The sequence below is a fragment of the Syngnathoides biaculeatus genome, chromosome 3 (genome assembly GCF_019802595.1).
Source record: "Syngnathoides biaculeatus isolate LvHL_M chromosome 3, ASM1980259v1, whole genome shotgun sequence".
NCBI lineage: Eukaryota > Metazoa > Chordata > Actinopteri > Syngnathiformes > Syngnathidae > Syngnathoides > Syngnathoides biaculeatus.
Window position 1 is genome coordinate 35,760,688 of NC_084642.1, and position 15,818 is coordinate 35,776,505.

At 41.3% G+C, this 15,818-nt stretch overlaps 1 protein-coding gene across 9 annotated transcripts in view; it reads right to left on the reverse strand.

Moving 5' to 3' along the window:
• Nucleotides 1–15,818, reverse strand: part of arnt2 (aryl-hydrocarbon receptor nuclear translocator 2) — a 127,587-nt gene that overhangs the window by 13,594 nt on the left and 98,175 nt on the right. For all 9 annotated transcript variants that reach the window (XM_061815604.1, XM_061815601.1, XM_061815605.1 and 6 more), the window contains 5 exons: nt 14,616–14,688; nt 14,334–14,457; nt 13,982–14,084; nt 13,740–13,878; nt 10,029–10,179 (listed from right to left, as the gene is read on the reverse strand). In XM_061815604.1, coding sequence (XP_061671588.1) covers nt 10,029–10,179; nt 13,740–13,878; nt 13,982–14,084; nt 14,334–14,457; nt 14,616–14,688 — 590 coding nt within the window. The remainder of the gene's footprint in view (nt 1–10,028; nt 10,180–13,739; nt 13,879–13,981; nt 14,085–14,333; nt 14,458–14,615; nt 14,689–15,818) is intronic.

Genomic DNA, 15,818 nt, shown 5'->3' on the forward strand with positions numbered 1-15,818 from the left:
ATATTAAAGTTCTGGTGTGGCCAAGCCAGTCTCCAGACCTAAACCCAATAGAAAATCTTTGGAAGGAGCTGAAACTCCGTGTTTCTCAGCAACAGCCCAGAAACCTATCTGATCTAGAGAAGATCTGTGTGAAGGAGTGGGCTAAAATCCCTTCCTGCAGTGTGTGCAAACCTGATGAACAACAACAGAAAACGTTTGACCTCTGTAATTGCAAACAAAGGCTACTGTACCAAATATTAACTCTGGTTTTCTCAGGTGTTCAAATACTTATTTGCAGCTGTATCACATAAATAAATTTAATCATGTTTAGCTTCTTCCATTTTTCTCATGATTGCTCCAACAGTGGACCTATTTTCACCAAGCTGCTTGGCAACTTCTCCGTAGCCCTTTCCAGTTGTGTGGTGTTGTACAATTTTGTCTCTGGTGTCTTTGGACAGCTCTTTGCTCTTGGCCATGTTACAAGTTTGAGTTTTATAGGGTGTACAGGTGTCTTCATGCAGATAATGACCTCACACAGGTGCATCTGATTCAGGATACATGGAGTGGAGGAGGACTTTTCAAGGCGGACTAACAGGTCTTTGATGGTGAGAATTCTAGCTGATAGACAGGTGTGCAAATACGTATTTGAACCTTTATCACACAAATAAATCGTTAAAAAAAATCATAGATTGTGATTTCTGGATTTTCTTTTTAGATTATCCCTCTCACGGTGGACATGCGCCACGATGAAAATTTCAGACCCCTCTATAATTTCTAAGTGGGAGAACTTGCAATATAGCAGGGTGTTCAAATACTTATTTTCTTCACTGTAAATCGTTAAAAAACCATACATTATGATTTCTGGATTTCTCTTTTTAAATTATCTCTCTCACAGTGGACATGCACCTACAATGAAAATTTCAGATCCCTCCATGATTTCTAAGTGGGAGAATTTGCAATATAGCAGGGTGTTCAAATACAGTGATGTCTTGGTTCTTGAACACAATCCATTTCAGAAGGTCGGTTTAAAACCAAAACGTTTGAAAACCAAAGCACGTTTTTCCATTACAATGAATGGAAAATGAAATAATGTGTTCCAAGCCCAAAAATATTTTTTCAAGCAAATTTTCTTAGCTATTCCTGATAATAAACTGCATAATAGAAATACATGTATAGTTTAAATACTTTATATAATTAAATCTATTTATATATTTATTTATTTTGTGCTTAAAATGTATGCTTTAGCCTAGTAGAGTAAGCTAGGCTGGGAGTGCATTATATATATATATATATATATATATAGATAGCGATTCGGCCCCCAGCCTTGTAAACCATTTTTTTTTATTAACAAAAGTGCAGAATAACTTTAAACAAGCAATAATGAGGGGGAAAAAAACAATTTGTTTTTTATTTGCACTTGCAACTATAGGTAGGGTTAATGGAACAAAAGAGAAAAAATAATGCAATACAATTCAAATGTCTTCGGTGGGGTGACTCGCCCCCTTTTCACAAAAAAACAAATCTAATGTTTGTTTCTGCCATCTTTTAAGCACTTTTCTGATGTGGCTCATAACAACATCATTACAAATTTGCAGTGCTCTGCAACATTCAGCTTTATACGGGTGATGAAGTTCTACAAAATTATGGATGTCATTCCATTTAGCACAGATAGCTTTACTATCAGCACTTGAGACACATTTTCTTCCTTCAGCCTCATCAGACGACATGTCCTCCCTTCCTCGCCAACACTATCCCCAGCTAACTGCTGCTCGTTCACGAAAATAAGAAGCAATTTTTCGACTTCTTCCAAGATCTGTGGCCTCTGCTTAGTCAACACGGTTGCTCCTTTAGGAACATCACTTGCTTTGAGGTCATCCTTGTGGTTCAGAATGATGCTGATCGTCATTTTCACCATCCCAAACTTCTTCAATAGCTCAGAAACATGCACACCAGATTCGTGCTCAGCTATCAAATCCTTCTTGAAGTCGACAGTTTTACACACCACTTTCCTTTTTTCAGCACCAGCAGTTCCACTTGCGCTATTTGGAGCCATGATCGGGGTTAATGTTGCTCAATTTGTAGAATAAAAGTCACTCCAGTTCTGGGAAACGTCCGCGAGCAGAGGAATGTGTGAGTCAACTGGTTGCGCCGCGCGCTAATGCGGTCGCACACATTACGTCTTTTCAGTTTTTTTCCGGGGTGTGTTCGAAAGCACAATAACAAATCGTCGTGGGTTAGCTGGTCGGGGTGTTCAAATACCTATTTTCGTTCGAAAAAAAAAAAAAAAAAATCACTAAATTTTCGTTCGAAAACCGATTTGTACGAAAACTGAGACGTTTGAAAACCGAGGCACCACTGCATTTATTTTCTTCACTGTAAACCCAAACATAAGACAAATTGAGACCACCTCAATTACACCAATTCATCTTCTTACGCCGCAGAAGAGTTTGGGGTCAGTGAAGTGGAGTTTCCCATCTATAGGTTTGAGGTGGCCGAAGTGGTAAAAAAGCTCTTGCGTGGTAGGGCACCTGCAGTGGATGATCGTTATTCCTAAAGGCTCTTGATGTTGGAGGGCTGTCCTGGCTGATACATCTTTGGAACATCATATGAAATTGGAGACTGTGCCTCTTGATTGGCAGACCTGGGTCATGGCAATTTTTAGGAAGTAGAAACAGAAAGTGTGTTCCAACTAATCTAGATCACACCCTTCAGCTTTCTTAGTAAGGTCCATCTGGGATTGTGGACAGGAGAGTCCATTAGGAAGTCAAATCTTGGATTGAGGAGAAACAGTGGAGTTTAAGTATTGGCCATGGAACAATGCACCAACCCTAAACTGTCAACAGTACAGTGTACCTGAGGGTGCACTGGAGGTAGCCCACTTGGAATTGTTTTTAATGACGGTGAGAGTCTGCCAAACCTGTACTTTATTTCCTTTATGGACAGAATTTCTAGGCGCAGGCAAAGTTACCCCAAATTTAAAAGATGCAATTTTTAAAAGGGGACTTTATTTATTCAGGAAAAACAACTGCTCAATGCACTCCAGTTTTGAGATAAAAAGTAATTATCTCCTTGTTAAATCATGATGTAATTGTGCCCAATAACATTTTATTGCCACACCCATGCTTTATTACATCCAGACATGATCAATCAAGTAGTTAGTTAAAGAGAACTTGTCTGACAAAATTAAATGAGCCAAGACATTTTAAAATGCTACAACAAAAGGCCAAGACCCAAAGAAATTCAAGAACAGAGGAAAAATAAATTCACATCTTTCAGTCTGGAAAGGGTTCCAAAAATATTGCTAAAGCTTTCCAATTCCATCAAAACACTGTGAGAGCCATTATCGTCAAATAGGAAAACATGAAATAAAGGTGAACCCTCACAGGAGTGGCCGGCCTACAAATGTTACCCGAAGAGTAGAGCGACGACTTATACAGTAGGTTACATGGGAACCCAGGACAACATCTAAAGAACAGCAGGCCTCCCTTGCCTCAGTTATGGTCAGTGTTCATGACTCAACAATAAGAAAAAGACTGGGCAAAAATGGTCTTTATGGCAGAAAACAGTTGCCCAAAAAGAACACAGAGACATCCTTTCTATTTCACTGTAATAAACAATCTGGTCCACATGTAGCTACAAACGATGTTGATGGAGGGTAGAGCGGGAACATGTAAAACTACAGATGGAAAGTAATTAACGAATAAGATAGGAGTCCACAGTGACAAGGATAAATTGCTTTCACGAATTATTAATGAAACCATGCAGCAGATCATGTCAATGGAATGGCTCTAACCAGCTTCATTAGTTTTACAAACAGTCTATGAGGACAGTGAGTGAAAGAAAGTGGCAGTACAGAGATAATCCATTTGGCTAATGTTTATGTCCATTAAAAGGCCATCAAGTCTGTTACAAGCTGGACAAACTTCATTGCACTCACCATGTGGACAACAAACAACAGGAGGTGTGAGCAGCTGCTTGAGGAGTAGCTCTGACTAAACGCACACTGAGGCTGTCAGTGTGGTCCCTTTTCATTTTCAATCAGAGGGGAAATTGGCAATATTAGGTCATGAAACTATTGGATGGGTTGTTATGTAACTTCGAGCAAACATGAATTTCTGGACTCATCCGGTAGGAGCGGACAGTGTTTGTTTAAAAATTTCAACTTGTATGCTTATCAACGGGAACTAATGGCTGAAAGTGTTATTTTAAACAGAGGTAGGAAGAGCTCAGCTCTAACAATCATAAGCCACGAATTTTAGTTTACCTTGCTACTGTTCAGCTAGGAGAGTAGACCTAACTATATAAACAGTGGGTCAACTAAATATTTAACATCACCGTTTTTCTTACGAAATTTCCAGAGGTGCAATTGCTATGAAATTTTCTCCAGATGTTAAGAACAACCCAAGTAATCCATTCATACAAAGAACTCTGAGCAAATAAGATCAGAAATTAAGATGTGTAGGAATGTGAAATGACACATGGAAAAAGTATTGAACACATGAAGAAAGGGAGGTGCAAAATGGCATTGAAATCCAAGACAACACTTAAAATCTCAATAATAAAACTGCAATCTCATGTCAGTGCAAATGAATATTTGATAGTTCAGTCCTAATTGAAGGCCTACAAAAAGGCTCCATTGCCAAGGTGTGAGTCAAGACACATCTTATGATGGGTAAGAGCAAAGAGCTGTCTCAAGACTTACGTAAAATAATTGTTGCAAAACCATAACAATGGCATTGATTACAGGCACATACTTAAACGCTTCTGAATGTTCCAGTGAGCCTGGCTGGGGCCATAATACGTATGTAGAAAGCCAATAATAACACCATATAGTTGCCTCAATCAGATGCTTCTCGCAAGATTTCTGACAGAGGAGTGCAAAGAATAATCAGAGGAGTTGTCCAAGAGCCAAGGACCACGTGGGGAGACCTTCAAAATAACCTGGAATTAGCAGGTGCTGTTGTCACAAGGAACTGAGTACCGTATTTTCTGGACTATAAGTTACAGTTTTTTTCATTGTTTGGCCGCGGGGTGAGACTAATTTTCTAGAGCGACTTGTATGTGAAATTATTAACACATTATTAGATCCATCCATCTATTTTTAGAGTCAGTTATTGGTTATTTTCACACAGACAATCATAAGAGGGCACTCTAAGCCCATGTATCTGATGACGGATGGAGAGCACAGCTTCCAGGTGAATCCGCCATGCAACTCTCCATGAAGTCATTGGATGGCACGACGAAGTATGGTCTTCCGAGACAACCAAAACCATGCTGTCGGGATTCAGAAAGGCTGGAATAGGCTAGTTGTAACTGCAACCGACGATGAGTCTGACGTAAGCGACGTAGAAGAGGAAGCGGCGCGTCGTCTAACTCTGGAATTGGCGGACTCGTTAAGAAGTGACACCGAGGATGAATGTTTCATTGGATTTTAGTTACCGGTTATTTAGTGACAAGGATGGTTTTGGTAAATTTCTTAGTATGTTATTTATGTTATAGTTATCGGAATAACTCTTAATATGTTACGTTAACATACCAGGCACATTCTCAATTGTGTCATGTAACGTAGGCATAGCGTTCAGCCTGTTGTTGCCTCTATTCTATTTTTATTTGTTCATCATTTAAATTTTAAATGACATGACTGTTCTTGGTGTTTGATTTTCTCAAATAAATTTACCCCAAAAATGGGACGTATACTCCAGTGTGACTCATATATGTTTTTTTTACTACTTTTTTCTGCATTTCATGGCTGGTGTGACTTGTACTCCGGAGCGAAAATACGTAATGTAATGTACTCTGCAACTATTGCTTCTATGTGCGCTGACCACATAAGAGCCTATTGCTGAAAAAAAAGCATGTCAAAGCTTGTTTAAAAAATGCTGAACAACATTTGGATAAGCCAGTTAAATGCTGGGAGGATAACATGGCTGGATGAGAGCCAAGTTTAATTGTTTGGATGCCATAATGCACACTATGTTTTAACGAGAAATGGCAATGCACGTCACCCTAAAACCACCATACCAACAGTAAAGTTCGAAGGTGGGAACATGATGATGTGGGACTACTTTTAAGCAAGTTGTACTTATAAACTTCCCATTATTGAAGGAAGGACAAATATGCAAATGCACTAAGACATTCTTGAAAAGAATTTGCTGCCATTTACAAGGGTGATGAAAATTTAATTTTCAGCGGGATCGTGAAATAAAACATACTACCAAAAAAATTGCTTCAATGACCCAGCCAATCATCAGACTTGAACAAGTCTTCGACAATAACTGTATTTGTATGTGTGTATCATCCTGACACGCAAATTCGTGAAGCGTTCCTCATTTTAATGCAGCCCTATGGGGGCACAAACCAGTGCAATCTGTAGGCCGGTCCCAAGCCCGGATAAATGCAGAGGGTTGCGTCAGGAAGGGCATCCGGCGTAAAAACTGTGCCAAACAAATATGAGCGTTCATCTAAAGAATCCCATACCGGATCGGTCGTGGCCCGGGTTAACAACGCCCGCCCCCGGCACTGCTAACCTGCAGGGCGTCGGTGGAAATTCAGCTACTGTGGGTCGAAGACAAAGAAGAGGAGGAAACCGGATCCAGCGTCAGAAGAAAAAGAGGAATGCACAGAGCCTACAACTGAGTGTAGGGACTTTGAATGTTGGGACTATGACAGGAAAAGCTCAGGAGTTGGTTGACATGATGATTAGGAGAAAAGTTGATATTCTGTGCATCCAAGAGAGCAGGTGGAAAGGTAGTAAGGCTAGAAGTTTGGGAGCAGGGTTTAAATTATTCTACCACGGAGTAGATGGGAAGAGAAATGGAGTAGGGGTTATTTTAAAGGAAGAGCTGGCTAAGAATGTCTTGGAGGTGAAAAGAGTATCAGATCGAGTGATGAGACTAAAATTCGAAATTGAGGGTGTTATGTATAATGTGGTTAGCGGTTATGCACCACAGGTAGGATGTGACCTAGAGCTGAAAGAGAAATTCTGGAAGGAACTAGATGAAGTAGTTCTGAGCATCCCAGACAGCGAGAGAGTTGTGATTGGTGCAGATTGTAATGAACATATAGGTAAAGGAAACAGGGGCGACGAAGAAGTGATGGGTAAGTACGGCATCCAGGAAAGGAACTTTGAAGGGGAGATGGTGGTGGACTTTGCAAAAAGGATGGAGATGGCTGTAGTGAACACTTATTTCCAGAAGAGGGAGGAACTTAGAGTGACCTACAAGAGCGGAGGTAGAACCACGCAGGTAGATTATATTTTGTGCAGACGATGTAATCTGAAGGAGGTTACTGACTGTAAAGTAGTGGTAGGGGAACGTGTAGCTCGACAGCATAGGATGGTAGTATGTAGGATGATTCTGGTGGTGGGTAGGAAGATTAAGAAGACAAAGGTAGAGCAGAGAACCATGTGGTGGAAGCTGAGAAAGGAAGAATGTTGTGCGGCCTTCCGGAAAGAGGTGAGACAGGCTCTCAATGGACAACCGAAGCTCCCGGAAGACTGGACGACGACAGCCAAGGTGATCAGAGAGACAGGCAGGAGAGTACTTGGTGTGTCATCTGGTAGGAAAGGGGAGAAGGAGACTTGGTGGTGGAACCCCAAAATACAGGGAGTCATACAAGGAAAGAGATTAGCGAAGAAGAAGTGGGATACTGAGAGGACTGAGGAGAGGCGAAAGGAGTACATCGAGATGCGACGTAGGGAAAAGGTAGAGGTGGCAAAGGCTAAACAAGAGGCATATGAAGACATGTACACCAGGTTGGACACGAAAGAAGGAGAAAAGGATCTCTACAGGTTGGCCAGACAGAGGGATAGAGATGGGAAGGATGTGCAGCAGGTTAGGGTGATTAAGGATAGAGATGGAAATGTGTTGACTGGTGCCAGTAGTGTGTTAAATAGATGGAAAGAATACTTTGAGAAGTTGATGAATGAAAATGAGAGAGAAGGAAGAGTTGAAGAGGCAAGAGTGAAGGACCAGGAAGTGGAAATGATTACTAAGGGGGAAGTCAGAAAGGCACTACAAAGGATGAAAAATGGAAAGGCAGTTGGTCCTGATGACATACCGGTAGAGGTATGGAAGGAATTTGGAGAGATGGCTGTGGAGTTTTTGACCAACTTATTCAACAGAATACTAGCAGGCGAAAAGATGCCTGAAGAATGGAGGAAAAGTGTTCTAGTTCCCATTTTTAAGAACAAAGGGGATGTTCAGAGCTGTGGGAACTATAGAGGAATAAAGTTGATGAGCCACACAATGAAGTTATGGGAAAGAGTAGTGGAGGCTAGACTCAGGAAAGAAGTAAGTATCTGCGAGCAACAGTATGGTTTCATGCCTAGAAAGAGTACCACAGATGCATTATTTGCCTTGAGGATGCTCGTGGAAAAGTACAGAGAAGGTCAGAAGGAGCTACATTGTGTCTTTGTGGATCTAGAGAAAGCCTATGACAGAGTACCAAGAGAGGAACTGTGGTACTGCATGCGTAAGTCTGGTGTGGCAGAGAAGTATGTTAAAATAGTACAGGACATGTATGATGGCAGCAGAACAATGGTGAGGTGTGCCTTAGGTGTGACAGAGGAATTTAAGGTGGAGGTGGGACTGCATCAGGGATCAGGTCTGAGCCCCTTCCTGTTTGCAGTGGTAATGGATAGGCTGACAGATGAGGTTAGACTGGAATCCCCTTGGACCATGATGTTCGCAGATGATATTGTGATATGCAGTGAAAGCAGGGAGCATGCAGAGAAACAATTAGAAAGATGGAGACATGCACTGGAAAGGAGAGGAATGAAGATTAGCCGAAGTAAAACAGAATATATGTGCGTGAATGAGAAAAGTGGAGGGGGAAGAGTGAGGCTACAGGGAGAAGAGATAGCGAGGGTGGAGGACTTCAAATACTTGGGGTCAACAATACAGAGCAATGGAGAGTGTGGTCAGGAAGTGAAGAAATGGGTCCAAGCAGGTTGGAACAGCTGGCGAAAGGTGTCTGGTGTGTGATGTGACAGAAGAGTGTCTGCTAGGATGAAGGGCAAAGTTTACAAAACAGTGGTGAGGCCGGCAATGATGTACGGATTAGAGACGGTGGCACTGAAGAAACAACAGGAAGCTGAACTGGAGGTGGCAGAAATGAAGATGTTGAGGTTCCCGCTCGGAGTGAACAGGCTGGATAGGTTTAGAAACAAGCTCATGAGAGGAACAGCCAAAGGTGGATGTTTTGGAGACAAGATTCGAGAGAGCAGACTTCGATGGTTTGGACATGTTCAGAGGCGAGAGAGTGAGTATATTGGTAGAAGGATGCTGAGGATGGAGCTCCCAGGCAAAAGAGCGAGAGGAAGACCAAAGAGAAGGTTTATGGATGTGGTGAGGGAAGACATGAGGGCAGTTGGGGTTAGAGAGGAAGATGCAGGAGATAGGCTAAGATGGCAAAAGATGACACGCTGTGGCGACCCCTAACGGGACAAGCCGAAAGGAAAAGAAGAAGAAGAGTATGTGTGTATCATCCTGGTTCTGCAAACTATTGTAAAACAAATATATAAAATAAATTGAAAACTTGGACTGAATTATTGAAAGGCAATTAGTGACTAGCAAAAAGAAAAATGATTTAAAAAGCAGCAATGTGAATAAAATAACCTATATTGGTGACATTTGACCTTACATTTGGATTGGACAGCAATGAAATTCAAAATGGATCTTGAACTTCCATAGAGAAATATTGTCCAAATTCTGGCCGAGTCGAGTGTATATGTTTACCATTTGACTGCTGACCCGAGTTTCTTTGGCTATTTTGTACTTCACCTTCCCTGTGATACAAGACTACACAATATTATGTTTAAATTAACCACCAAAGCACAAGACAAAAAACACAAATGGTAGTAGAAAATTTGAAATAGTTTGGTGTTACTTTATGTGCATTGATTTGATTGTGGTAATTTGCCTGACTCATACTTGTATGTTGGAAATCCATTTTGATACAATCAATAAGTGTGAAAAATATTATTGCAATGCTACCACAAACATTTTTTTTGTACAAAATCGTGAAAAAACAAAATCCAAAGAACTCACCAAAAGCTGTGGTGCGGTTTGTCAGACCAGAGTAGGCATTGCCACTGGGGGATGAGGTGGCTGGGGATGACAAAGGGCTGTAGGAGGCAGGATCAGTCTGGTAGCTGTGGCCAGTACCAATGCCAAAAGGACTGGACTGAGCTTTACTGGACTGTAATGAATGGATGCTCATTAGATATTTGACAAAAACAATGAATTCATGAGCTACACGATCAATTTTTTTTATGCAAATTTGATTAAAGCAATTTGGAAAAAAAAATGTTGATCAATAAAACATATACACCAAAGACATCTTCCAGTAATACACCAAGGACATCTTTTAAGAAGAAAGAGCAGCAAGCTAAATGTTTACTTTTTATATAATTTCACATCACTTCTTTTTCTTGTTTTCCTTTAGGTTTGTCCCGTGAGGGGTCGCCAAAGCGTGTCATCTCAGATGAATGCATATTGATCACTATCTTCTTCTTTTCCTTTCGGTTTGTCCTGTTAGGGGTTGCCACAGTGTGTCATCTTTTTCCAAATAAGCCTACCTAGTGCATCTTCCTCTCTAACACCCACTGTCCTCATGTCTTCCCTCACAACATCCATCAACCTTCTCTTTGGTCTTCCTCTCGCTCTTTTGCCTGGCAGCTCCATTCTTAGCACCCTTCTACCAATATACTCACTCTCTCGCCTCTGGGCATGTCCAAACCATCAAAGTCTGCTCTCACGAACCTTGTCCCCAAAACATCCAGCTTTGGCTGTCCCTCGAATGAGCTCATTTCTAATCATATCCAACCGGCTCACTCCTAGAGAGCAGCTCAACATCTTAATTTCTGCCACCTCCAGATCTGCTTCCTGTCTCTTCAGTGCCACTGTCTCTAATCTGTACATCATGACCGACCTCGCCACTTTATTCACTTCCTTACCACATTCACCATTGCTCTGGATTGTTGCCCCAAGTATATGAAGTCGTCCACCCTTGCTATCTCTTGTCCCTAGAGTGTCACTCTTCCTCCTCCACCCCTCTCATTCACACAAATATTCTGTTTTACTTCGGCTAATCTTCATTCCTCTCCTTTCCAGTGCATGACTCCATCTTTCACTGCATATCACAATATCATCAGCGAATATCATGGACCAAGGCGATTCCAGTCTAACCTCATTTGTCAGCACATCCATGACCACAGCAAACAGGAAGGGGCTCAGAGCTGATCCCTGATGCAGTCCCACCTCCACCTTAAATTCTTCTGTCACACCTACGGCACACCTCACCATTATTCTGCTGCTGTTATACATGTCCTGTACTATTCTATCATATTTCTCCGCCACACCAGACTTACACATGTAGTACCACAGTTCCTCTCTTGGTACTCTGTCATAGGCCTTCTCTGGATCCACAAAGACACAATGTAGCTCCTTCTGACCTTCTCTGTACTTTTCCACTAGCATCCTCAAGGCAAATAATGCATCTGTGGTACTCTTTCTAGGCATGAAACCACAATGTTGCTCGCAGATACTTACTTCTGTCCTGAGTCTAGCCTCCACTACTCTTTCCCATAACTTCATTGTGTGGCTCATCAACTTTATTCCTCGATAGTTCCCACAACTCTGAACATCCCCTTTGTTCTGAAAAATGGGAACTAGAACACTTTTCCTCCATTCTTCAGGCATCTTCTCGCTCGCTAGAATTCTGTTGAATAAGCTGGTCAAAAACTCCATAGCCACCTCTCCAGATTGCTTCTATACCTCCTGCCTTTCAATTTTTCATCTTTTGTAATGCTTTTCTAACTTCCAATTTACTAATCATTGGCACTTCGTGGTCCTTTACACTTGCCTCTTCTACTCTTCCTTCTCTCTCATTTTCTTCATTCATCAACTTCTCAAAGTATTCTTTCCATCTATTCAGTACACCACTGGCTCCAATCAGCACATTTCCATCGTTATCCTTAATCACTCTTACCTGCTCCACATCCTTCCCATCTCTATCCCTCTATCTGGCGAACCTGTAAAGATCCTTTTCTCCTTCTGTCATGTCACACCTGGTGGACATGTCGTCATATGCCTCTTGTTTAGCCTTGGCCACCTGTACCTTTGCCCTACGTTGCATCTCAATGTATTCCTTTTGCCTCTCCTCAGTCATCTCAGTGTCCCACTTCTTCTTCGCTAACCTCTTTCCTTGTATGACTTCCTGTATTTTGGGGTTCCACCACCAAGTCTCCTTCTCCCCTTTCCTCACAGAAAAGACCCCAAGTACTCTCCTACCTGTCTCTCTGATCACCTCGGCTGTAGTAGTCCAGTCTTCCGGGAGCTCCTCCTGTCCATTGAGAGCCTGTGTCACCCCTTTCTGGAAGGCCGCACAGCATTCTTTCTTTCTCAGCTTCCACCACCTGGTTCTTTGGTCTACCTTTGTCTTCTTAATTTTCCTACCCACCACCAGTTGTCCTACACACCACCATCCTATGCTGTCGAGCTACACTCTCCCCTACCAATACTTTACAATCAGTAGCCTCTTTCAGATTACATCGTCTGCTAAAAATATAATCCACCTGTGTGCTTCTGCCTTCACTCTTGTAGGGCACTATATGTTGCTGCTTCTTCTGGGAAAAAAAGTGCTCATTTCCACAGCCATTTCCATCCATCCAGTCCACCACCATCTGTCCCTCGAGATTATTTTCCTGGATGCCGTACTTACCCATCACTTCTTCATTGCCCCTGTTTCCTTCACAAACATGTCCAATACAATCTGCACTAATCACAACTCTCTCTCTCTCTCTGTCTGGGATGCTCAGAAATACTTCATTTCATTGCTTCTAGAATTTCTCTTTCAACTCTAGGTCACATCCTACCTGTGGGGCATAGCTGCTTATCACATTATATATAACACCCTCAATTTCAAATTTTAGCCTCATCACTCGATCTGATATTCTTTTCACCTCCAAGACATTCTTAGCCAGCTCTTCCTTTAAAATAACCCCTACTCCATTTTCTTCTCATCTACTCCACGGTAAAATAATTTAAACCCTGCTCCAAAACTTCTAGCCTTACTACGGGCCTACAGATCGCACTAGCTTGTGCCCCCAAAAGGCTGCATTGCATATTCATCAATATGAGTCACTATTAAAGTAGGTTAAAGCCAAAACAAAAGACTGCAGACAAATTCAACATTTTGGGACATCTGGACCATTTGGAGCTCTATCTTCGTGTGCAATGTGAAATCTGATTTGAATGATATCATCCAATGCCCATTCGAATCAACTCCAATAAATTTAAACCAAACTAGCCTGGAAACCAGAACAATCTGTGAAGTTTATTTGCCCTCGCAGATGGGTGCCTCATCCTGTTCAGGCAGATTTATATTGTGTTTGGAGCAACCTTTGACTGAAAAGGCCAAAAATGGACTCAAAACTTGGTCAGACACTAAACTTGAACATGATGTCAGATTTTACCATCTGTTTAGAGGTCGTGAACATCAGCCTTCTTTTCCGCTAAATTATCTCACTGCAATGAGTTGATTCATTTGCTGGAAAGTTCCATTAACCCTTACCTTGTGTTATATAAATTTAGTACTAAAATAGGCTAAGTTCCCACAGTGTGCATGTGTAAACACACTGACACGCACACCAAACAAAGATGGAACAGGGATGCTAAGGAAATTGCTGAGAAAATCATTTGGGAATCATGGAAACCCCACCATAAACTTTGTTTAAACAGTATCTGTGCGTGTATTACCTGGCCAGAGAAGGGGGGGCGATTTCCTGACCAAGCGACTTGTCCTGGGTTGAGCTGTCTTGATATCTGAGCAAGATTCTGACTGGATGAACTTGTTGGCTGAATGTCATTCACACCTGGGACATGGATCACAGAGGAACTGGAAATAGAGATATAGAGAGGGAGGCACCCACACTGGACTATAAGAAATGTGAAAATTAAAAAATGATAGTCAAATGCATGTCAGTGACAATGACATGAACCTGAAGCTTTTTCCGGAATGCCCCTGCTGGAATGGAGAGCTCTGGGAGTAGAGCTGCTGTCCTCCTGCTGTCGAAGAGGGAACCATCATCTTCTTATCTCCCGCTACACACATACGCCAGATTTAAGTTATAGTTAATAACTCGGGAAGAGGAAAAAAAGGAGGCATAAAGCTGTGAAAAGCTCTGAAAGCTGCAATTAGCAAGTTTAAATCATCTAAATACAGAGTGTAGTTTGATGAATTAAGCTTACATTAGGACAAAAATAATAGGAACATTCAGGATTTGAGTAACTACAGGCTTTATAAACAAGACATTTCACATTGGGCTCTATCTGTTTGTCAGTATGTCGTACAGCTAGAGATGTTGGTGTACATCTCAGCAAACCGTGGGTCTCTCTCCTGGGAGAAAAGGGTTTCGGATTTGTCGATGGTCTTCCCTGCCTCATGTACTCCACTGCTCACACTGGCAACAGGAACCTGGTGGTTGGGGTGACAAGAGCATTTCAGCTTCAATTAAGTGACAAACAATCCACATCAATTTCATTTAATAGGTTTTTGAGCAATTATGATGATTTCCCCAATAAATGCATCTTCCTTACCATATTGGTTGAATTTTGAACTTTAAATTTGCTTACCTGGGAAAGATCATAAGCAGTCAGACCATCTCTCTGGTGGACCTCCAGCTCTGCCTGTTGCTGCTGAAGCTGCCTGCAAATAAACAACGCAAAAAATATACTAATATATGAACAAAGTGGAAATTGTAAATTAATTTATCTTTATCAACCTATTAATGGCAAGTCTGTCAAGAAAAGGGAAAAAAACATTTTTTTTTTACAAACATCACTTTTCATACACATAAGTGCAAAAAGGTTTAGAGAAAAAAATAATTGTATAGGTTTAACTAGCACTTTTTTCATTGTTGCCCTTTATAGTGCTGATAAGCAAAGACTCGTGTTAAGCAACAATGATGACAACAACACCAGTATCTCCTGCCCAATGGAATCTACACATGCTTTAAATGACAATCATGAAATCAAAGTAATACAAGAAAAAAAACCCTAAAACTTAAAAGAAAAAATAAGAGACTCTGAATCACTGTGCTGCTCCATACATCCATTCTAACTGCAATTTGCATCAGTATTATTTTAATGTAACTTTAGCTACAGTGTTTCCATTTATGAATATAATTAGATACCATTTTAAAATTAAATATACTGTACACATACAAACTTTAAATCACAATTTTTAAGTCAACATTTGCACAAAAACATGTATATAATGTGAAATATTAAAATATTTATACTATTATTTAATCATTACATGAAAATATTTTTTCCTACATTTCAAAACTGCTGACATGAGAACCAACCGCTGACTCATATTATCCATTTCCATTTGGGGCTCACAAATCATTATCAGCTATCAGCCCGCTTGTCCCCTGACAAACACACAAAGCCACTCAATTTTTACTCGCCATGGCAAGGTTGGTACACTCAATTTAGTCGCAGGGCGCAATGCAGTTATGGTTTCCTTCAGAGAGACATATTGATTGATTATATATAAAATGCGGGCAATTTTTAGATAAAAGCCAAAAGGCTTCATCAAGTCGTGATCTCCAGCTCTTACTGGAGTGATTCACAGCAGAGTGTGAAACGGCTGGGATGAGAATCAGCACTTCTAAATCCGAGATTACGATCCCCAGTCGGAAAAGGGTGGCGTGCCCTCCACAGGTCAGGGATGAGATCCTTTCCCAAGTGGAGGAGTTCAAGTATCGTGGGGTCTTGTTCACGAGTGAGGGAAGAATGGAGCAGGTGATCGACATATGGATCGGTGCAGCG